Consider the following 9,131-nt stretch of genomic DNA (forward strand, 5'->3'; position numbering starts at 1 on the left):
ATTGCAGACCACATTGCATCAGCATTGCCGGATTTGATATGGAGCGAGTTGTCGCATACAGCAAGGTTCAGAGAAGCTTCTGACACTTGAACTGTCCGGTCGATCAGGTACCGGAGGGCCACGTCGCTTGTATACTGAACGATGGCTTTCTGCACTTTCTGCACTACTCGAGAGTTGGAAGATGTTGTGTGCCCTGGGTGGTCAGGGGCACGTTTTCAACACGGGTGAGCGTTGGACACCGGCGAGCAAGAATTTTGTTGGATAAATGGAGCAAACCTGAGACGAAGTGACGTATTGGAACTGGTCGTAGAACTCTGGGACCAGTTTTCCGGTCAAGATGGGACTTCAACGGAAGAGTGAAAGCTTACGAACGTTGAGGGCTACTACTAGTAGGCCGTTCCGATCTCGATCGGTTCTAGGACGACCCCGTTGAAGAGCTGACCACCACTCAGCTTTCCAGCTGCCGTATTTCCCCATGGTAGGATCGTTGATGATGTGGAGACGTGAGGCTCGTCTCTTTTTCCGGTGTGTCCCAGGAAAGCTTTACTGTGGCTAAGCGAGCAGGTCTGCCGTCAACTCAGTCTCCACGATCAGCAGATAGATACATTGTTATTCTTGACCGCGTACAAGCGGCATTATGTTTGACATTTCAGTAATCAATGCAGCATTCCATGTCACGCAACGACGAAGAAAAGTCCCTACTTCTGCCTGATGCATCGCCTGCAAGGAAAGGAAACCCAGACAGGCTAGGACAGTTAAGGTAGAATGCTTCCATGACATCTGGGAGAAGCAAGGCTAAAATCATCATTTTATTGTCCCTTTTTGAGAAATCATCCCTGAATGGTCGAGAGGGTTTCGTATTCCGCTGCATATGGTTGGCTCGGCGTAGGATAAGGAAGCGGAGAGTAGGGCTCGGGGGTGCTGCAGGAGAGACAAGGGACGGGCTCTGAGACTTCAGCTGAAGGTGAGAGTTGAAAGACGGCAGAAAGACGGCAGAAAGAGAGGAGATCAGGCCATCGGCATCTGGTTTGGCCTAATCAGAAGCCAGCGGGAGTGAACAGGTGGGCTTGAGAGTCTTTTTGACTTTGGCTTCCTTGAAGATATGAAGCGTGGGTGATCAAAGTCTGAATATGACTTCCTAGCCATGGTAACAGTAACAATGATAGTGATGAAGAATCACAGTCAAGCAGAGACTCACAAGCCGCCCAACAAAGCCCACAGGTAAGATACCTAAGGTGACATTTTCAAGTGCCGCTGGAGGTATCAAACTGCGGCTACGGGGTGTCAAGTGCGGCTTGCGCTTCTCGAGTTGCTTGCTTCCATCGGCCAGTTGCATGCCATCGCATCCGTATTATTACTTTTTTGTAAAAAGTTGACTGACTTTAAATGCTTCCGCCCTGATCCTGGTCCCCATAGCATTGTCTAGAAATTATCCTTGTAGCATCCGTTCATGATCCGTTCAGAGGCTCCCATGTTCCATGGTTTATAACTAGACGGTTTAGGCATGCTTATTGAATTGTCATGCTTGCTAGTACAGCCAGCAATCTACTACAAAGAACGAACATCCGCAGTCATCCTGTAGAAGTTGACTTACAAGGGCCTGAGACACCAACCACTGCACCACACCAGGAATTCCTACAAATCACCGTTGACGCCCGTCACATCCTTCTCTTCCCGCCGCGGCTGCAAGGCTCCCTACCTGTACCTTATCGACCGAGCAACGTACCAACCAATCTGGCACCTTCAAGGTACTACTTACCTAGTACCTACTTACCTTACCTACTCATCCTCTCGCAACGCCGGCCTTCTCCCTCTCGACACCCTCCTTCATCCCGTCAAGCCGTCTGCGGTCGGACTCAGCTTACCAACGAGAATCCCCAGTTTCTGCCGCATGGCTTGCCATCGCACCGTGCTGGCCCACAATTGAACAAGGTTTTGCAGCCTCAGGAATCAATTATAGCATTTGTCCGCTGAGGAGGGGTTAGCGATACGAGACAGGCGCTGTCGCTTCACGCTGCACGCTGCATGCTTTAGATACTCCGGCGCTGCCTGCTCACCCACATGCTACATGCTTCAGACTGTCTGGCTTGAGAACCTCGTCTCTCGACGCTCAACCGATCCTCATAATTACAGACCGCTTTCACGCTCAGTGCTGCGGTCACAGCACCACAAGCAGCCTTAAACCACCAAGAATTGCACTATCGTGAGAGATCGGCTCTCTGCAACCCTACACCCACTCTGCCTGTCCAATCTCTGCCCCTGGATCTGCGGTGCCGGCCAAAACCCTCCCCTGCAGCGCAGTTCTCCCGGTTATTAAGGTAACTGACGCGCAGCCGGAGCCCAGCGCTCTCCACCAACCTACCAGTTGCCAGTGAGCCCAGGGCTCACCAGCAGCCAGGGCCTGTTCCTTTACGTACCGCCATCCTGACTCCATTCTTGCTCCTCCGGTCGAGCTCAACACACTCACCTCAACCTCTCTCTCCCCCTCTACAATACGCACACACAGACCTCAATGAGCGTGTTGACGGTGACTGGGACCATTATCCCAGATGCCACACTTCCCTACAATTACACACCTTCTCCCATCTCGAATTCCTCCTCGCCTCTTCGGCCCGCGCAGTCAGCGTCTTCGGTACCCCCGGTCAGTTTTAACCGACCAGAAAGACAATACATTGCAACCACAGGCACTCAGATACAGCCAGTGAGGACGATTAGCAATCATAAGCACTCTCGAACCGCCTCCTCTGGCACAGTGCCTCCGCCTCCGTTCCAGTCATCGATCTCGGCTTCTCCTTCAATACCACCTGGTGCCGGGCACACTCGCGTTCCCTCCTCTTCACACTCCTGGCAATCATCCGGCTCAAACAATATGAATATGCATAGACAAGGGACCAGCGCCTCTTCCGCAAGCCTACCCCGTCGTTCCACGTCAGGTCGGTCAACGTCCACCAATAGCCCCACATCATATGTCGCGTTGATGCGGAAGCAAAAAGCCACGGTTTGGTGCGACAGGTCACAAAATATCGATCCCAGACTGGCGGCAGCTCAACGAGCAGCCAAACAACGTGCGGCACTTGAAGTACGAGGCCTCACATCCACAGGACGAACAAGTACCATCAGTTCTGGCGGCGTGGTGGGCAAAATCCGACACGGAGGTGTTCCCAAAGCCCCGGGTTATGTTCCTGCCAACCTGAATGGCGCATCCGTCCCACTACGACTAAGCGCGAATGAAATGCTGGGTGATGAGGAGGAAGCTCAGAGTCTAGGTGACAACAGTATGGTCCATGCTCGAACAGGGAGCGGCCGAAGCAGCACAAATAGTGCAAAGTACCGGAGCGGGTATCCCAGACCAGATCAAGGCCGGTTCAGTAGTACGAGTACGCCTCCGAACGGCGAGGGCTCTCCTGGTCAAGGCATCCCTGAGGATCCTGAAACGGTGCCGTCGACCACGAAGGCGAAACCCGACTACGGCCCCGACAATGATAGATTGACCAGCCATTCTAGCGAGGACTCGTTCGGCGAACTGAGGGACATGTCTGGGCCGAACTCGGTACAGCATGCCGTGAGCCAGGCCAAGCAGGCTGACGATTTACGGCGGCGGGGAAGTGTGGATGAACGAACAATGAGCATGGGGCAACCGGGCGTCAGATTATTCGTCGCAAATCCTGACGTGGATGATTCATGAGCGACATTGGTGATGGACAGTACTAATTCGTTGCATTATCGGGCAGTTTGGGCATGGCAACAAGGCATACGAGGCAGCTTTGGGCAATAGGGCACAGATCTAATGAGAACAATGATGCGCAGGGCGCATGGAGACAAGACGAACGACCGTGCCGTCCTCAGCGATGTGCGATGGTAGCCAGAGGAAGTGTTTTTCACCCGCTGCCACTATCGACGCGAAGCTACGGCGACCACAGGAGGCTGCTACCGAGACTGAAATGATCTCGGGATAGCGGGAACATCATTCCCTCAGAAAGATGTCGATACCCAATTGGGAAGGGTCTTTTCATGATCTGGCTTTCATCATGACGCAGTTGCAGGCGATCGCCCATGACACTCCGTGAGCAGAACAGGGCTTTACCTGGTGAGGAATTGAGACTTGTTTGGCATTGTAACAAGGGGAAGTGCCGGGCACACCCCAGGAGACATGACCACAGATACAACAGTTGACGCGGAAATCAGACAGAAGACGACGCGCAGATGATGGATCGGACGACCTGGGGCAGGAAGTAATACAGGACCTACTACTCATACTACTAGTAGCACCTTTGTTGAAGTCGGGCACTTTGAAGGCCTGACACTGAATGAATGAGACGCCGGAGTGATCCGGCCAGTTCAAGTTTCGAACATCACCATCTTTCCATCTTTCCATCTTTCCATCTTTCCCCGTCATTGGCTTGTTTTTGTGTATATGCCCCTCCTCGCTTGCTTGTCTCAGCTTGACCGCCTTTCTGTACTTTGTCTCTACAGAGGACTTCCTCCGGCCCCAACCTCTATCATATGCATTTCATGTCATGCGATGCGGTGCGATGCAGCCCGGATGCTGACCTCAAGGAAAGTACGTATCTAAACTCGCACCATCTACAAGTTGTAAGCCACCCTGGTTCCCTCATGCAACTAAGACCTCCCAACAACTGGTTAACCCTGTCAATTTCCAGCCAGAAGCCACCAAGGAGTCTTGTTCAATCAGCACGGAAAGCGAGGGCGACTACAACGTGGGGGAACAACGCCCGTGTTCTCAACAATGTCTCTTCTGGTCTTACTATACCGAGACCATCGATACTATCACGATCTAAGACAAGTCGGGCGCCGATACCTGCATTAAGTCTGCCTCGCACACGAAGAGGACCATGCGCAGCACAGCGCTGCGTCAGGTCAGCTTGATACCCCACGTCTTGAGATGCGCTAGCTAGCTACGTCCCTCGACATGTGCAAAACCATGGAGTCTCGAGCAGTGAGTGAGTAAAGAAAGCTCAAGGCTGCATAGGGAGGCCTGGGTGTGTCCGCTATGCCGTCGATCGAACGTGGAAGTGTATGTCCGGTGCGCCCCTATAGCCATAGCTATGCAATCTTCAATCGCCCGGGCACTTCGTTGTCTTGTCAGAAGAAGAGAGGAACATTTCCCCTCACTTTGGAACGGATCTGATACAGAAGGGAAGTCCCGAGTCAAGACTACTTCCCTGCTGTGGCGCCATGTACCTTGTACAACCTACCATGGCCGAGGAGAGCACGACACTCATCCTCTACAGCGGAAACCGATAATGCAGGGTTATGGATCTCTTATCAACTTCACAGGAACAGAAACAGAAACATGCTCATTTCGAGTCATCTTGAGTAGAAGATAGATGAGTCTCTCGAGAGAGAGAGGGTGGTTCAACAGGCATGGTTTCATGGCCATGACTCCTTTTGACCCAAAGAGTCGTATTTTGACATACCCTTTTGCAGCACATATCTCGTCGTCGTCATCACAGACACCAGATTGGCATAGACCTCATACACAAATAGCAAGCACATGTACAGACAAGTACAGGTACAGACATACTTCTCTCTGTTGCCTCGGTCCAAGTATAGGCGATCAGTAACCCTCTGTGGGAAAAGATCTTATAAACAAGTTGGTAAGGCATCCCCGGATCTATTCCAAAGGGATCTAGAAACTGAAGATCCCACTCCTCCTCTTCCCAATGGGATAAACGACCAAAGCGCTCAAATACAAGCCCACGCTAATGCCAATGGCCAGCTGCACCATGCCGTAGCCGACGTTGAAAATGGTCCCCGAATACGCCGTTGAGTTGCTCGAGCCGTTCTGCGCATCCAAGAAGCCGGCGGTGCCGTTGCCGATAACATCGACGCCCGTCGCGTTGCCCGTGATCTGGTTCGCGCTGGTGACGCCCGCGACGAGACTGCCACTGGCGGCCAGGCCGCTGGGCACTTGCACGAAGATGGCCGGCAGCATGGCGGCGGCGGCCAGGCCGTGGAAGAAGCGGCTGTACAGGTTGGCCATGCAGCCGATGACGAACGCGCCGATGGCGTTGGCCACTTGCACGTTGTTGGCCGTCTGCGTCGAGATCCAGTACGTCGCCTGGTAGCCGCCGCACGCGATCAGCGTCATCACCGGCACCTGGCGCCATTTGGCTTGGTTGATGATGGCCAGGCACATGGCGAAAATGGGCACCCAGATGAACCGCACGTAGATCAGCTTGTAGTCATGTTGGTTGGAGTTCCACCATGATGGCATGTCGCATGTCACGTCGCTTTGGGCGCCAGGATAGATGAGGCCTGGAATGAAAGACGGAAGGTTAGTATAAGCTGTGCTGACGTGGAGGAGGTAGAGAGAAGAAAAGTCATGGACATGGTTAGTCCACCCGTGTTGGATGATAAGCGGTGGGCAGAGTGAGTGAATGTTTTGCTGTTGTTTGTGAAGAACTTACCCATAATAACCGTCCCAATCAAGATCCCAAAACCCAGAAACAGCGAATAGATAATGGCATAGACCATCCTCACAGACCCAGACACCAGATTTTTACTCTGCAGCTCCAGCGCCGCACAGAGGACGGTATAGCCCGGCAGAATCAGGGCGATACTGCTCTGGGCAATGGCGGAGAAACAAAACACCGGCTTGCCATGATGGTAGATGGAGCCCAGGCCGCGTGCGGCAAACGAGATGATGACGGTCGCCGTGACTTCAAAGACATGGGAGAATTGCGTGGACCGGGTGCCGACGACGAGCTGCAGAAAGCCCAACATGCAGCCGAGGATGAAGCTGGGGCCGAAGTCGACGGGGCGTGCCGAGAAGGCGAAGGGCCCGACGGCGACCGCGGCCACGCCGTACGCGAGAATGACCCAGTGCAGCTTGTTGCGCGGCTTTCCGTTGCGAATGGTCTCGAGCTCCTCGGTGCCCGCTTCGGCCGTCAGCTTGCCGTGGATCACGCACTTGTATACCTCGTACACGTCCTTGAACTTGCCCAGGTCGACGTTCTGCATCTCGCGCACCAGCGTCACCTCCGTGCTCATGGTCAGTTTGTCGTTGATGGACACGATCATCGCCCCCGGGAGATAGAGGAAGTCGCCGTCGATGCTGAGGGCGCGCGCCGACGTCTTCATGTACTCTTCCAGCCTGTGCGTTGGGGCGCCGACTGCCATTAGTGCCCGCGCCAGTCGCTTGAGGTATTTGCGGCACGCCAGGATCTCGGCCACGTCGTGGATCACCCGCTCTTCTTCGGCTTTCAGGTTGTGGGCGGGTTTGGGGTGGAAATGCTGGGGAAGGGTCGGGTCAGTTTAAACGGAACAGGAAAAAAAGATCGGGGTTGTGTTTTGCTGTGTGTCGTTGGCTCCAAAGAGAGACAACGGACACACTTGCAGGGCAAGGATGAACAACGCTGGTGGCTTTCGACTTACATTCGCAGGATGCTTGATCATATCCACCGCCGTTGCGATCATGCTGTTCGACGACTTATGCCGCCTCAGCGGCGGCCGAGGTATGTATCCGCTTGTCCCTGGGGCCGCGAACGCCCCAGCCGCAGCGGACGACCCTGACAGCAGAGCGGCCATGGACGACGTCGACTGGCTGGCAGGTGACTTGTCGTACCATTTCGGTCGCCTGGACGGCGTCGCCCTGCCTGACGAGCCGGCCGATGAATCGTGCGTTTCGGAGGGGTTCCGTGAGTGGCCGTACGGGAGATGCGGATGGGGACGGTGGTGGTGATGGTGGCCGTCGCCCTCTCGGGGTTGATATTGGTATCTGTTCTGCGCGTTCTGACCCCCACCTGTGCCGGCACCGGGGTCGTCATGGTATCGCGGTTGTTCGATGTTGTCGCGCTGCAGGTTGGCGAGTTTCGAGGACAGGATCGCTCCGAAGACACCGGGCCGGTATTCGTCCGGCGGCGGCACGTACTCGAGGTCATGGACGTGTTTGTCGGCGGCGGGAGTCTGAGTTCCTGACCTGTAACAAGTGATGAAGGTCAGTAATTCGGTTCAGTCAATGTAATCATGCACAATCATGTCTAGCTGGTGATGGTGGTGGTGGTTGGAAGTAGGTCACGTGACCAGCCACAGCCTCGCACAGGATGTGACGAACGTATCAAGTCTGACAGGAGCAGGACTCTGGATTTATCTTGTACACAGGTAGATGGATGACTTGCCTTGGTTGGTCTTGCCATTTGGCCGGCTGATGGGCGGTGGTCAACGTCCTGACTAGCCTCCTAGCCTCTTCTATATTCTCGTTGTCGCGCTTCAGCGGCTTCTGATTCTCTTCGTCCTCGCTGTCATCCGTCGTCTCGTCGTGCAGCGTGTATTGCCGCTTATCCTTGTCCAGCGGTTGGAGCGGGATGTCGTCGATATTCACCAGCCAGTCTCGCAGCGGCTTCGTTGGCGGAGACGAGTTCGGGGACGCATATGGCAGTTGCTGGTGCGGCGGCGGGACCAGAGGCGCGGACGCCGAGGCAGTCGAGCTCGGTCGCGACCCGACTGGTGTTCGGTTGCCAGGTGTTCGGTTTCCCGGTGTCGGATTGCTAAGTCTGTTGGCTAACCGTCTGGCACGGTCTTCGGCGTGAGCGGCCGCAGCACTTGTTCGTCCTGTCCAGTCGGCCGGTGCCAGCAGGTTGTCGGCGACATCTTCGGACGAAGGAACACGGATCTGGGGGATATCCCTCCTCCTCCGGGGCTCTTCCGGCTTTTGTGTTTCTTTTGGGTCCTCGTCATCTCCATCGCCTCCTTCCACCGAGAACTTGACTTTTTGAGCCGGCTTTGTTCCAGTTTTTCCGCCTCGCACGCTGTGCGCTCTGCTGGGGTTGGCGCTGGATTCGTTGCTGCTGCCCTGTGACTCTGGCACCGGCAGAGACGTTCCTTCGGTCATAATTTCATGAAGAATCGTTGCCGGTATTGATCGATCTTAGGATTAACGTGGTGGTGTTTAATTGGGTTTTCGTCGATGGCGAGATCGAAATGGAGACTCGGGATAGGGCTATGACGCATCCGGTTCAGACCATTGTCATGAGCCTGCGACAAAGCAACAATGGCGAGTCCATATAAAGAACGTATATCCAAGTCGAGAGAAAGACTGGCAGACTGTGTATGTTGCAGAGAACGAAGGAATCCGGTGACACTCGATATGTACAGGGCCTAGCAACCAG

At 54.5% G+C, this 9,131-nt stretch overlaps 2 protein-coding genes across 2 annotated transcripts; one reads left to right on the top strand and one right to left on the bottom strand.

Moving 5' to 3' along the window:
• Positions 1-2,512: 2,512 nt before the first annotated feature.
• Positions 2,513-3,685, top strand: A1O1_01860 (uncharacterized protein; the record flags this gene model as incomplete). The annotated part of the gene is made up of 1 exon (XM_007722772.1): positions 2,513-3,685. The coding sequence occupies one exon, from the start codon at positions 2,513-2,515 to the stop codon at positions 3,683-3,685; it is 1,173 nt and encodes a 390-aa protein (XP_007720962.1).
• A 1,965-nt stretch (positions 3,686-5,650) lies between these two features.
• Positions 5,651-8,854, bottom strand: A1O1_01861 (uncharacterized protein; the record flags this gene model as incomplete). Its single annotated transcript, XM_007722773.1, has 4 exons — positions 5,651-6,279; positions 6,432-7,257; positions 7,399-7,942; positions 8,121-8,854. The coding sequence occupies 4 exons, from the start codon at positions 8,852-8,854 to the stop codon at positions 5,651-5,653; spliced, it is 2,733 nt and encodes a 910-aa protein (XP_007720963.1).
• Between the last annotated feature and the right edge of the window lie 277 nt (positions 8,855-9,131).

This window comes from Capronia coronata (genome assembly GCF_000585585.1).
Source record: "Capronia coronata CBS 617.96 chromosome Unknown acBCG-supercont1.2, whole genome shotgun sequence".
NCBI lineage: Eukaryota > Fungi > Ascomycota > Eurotiomycetes > Chaetothyriales > Herpotrichiellaceae > Capronia > Capronia coronata.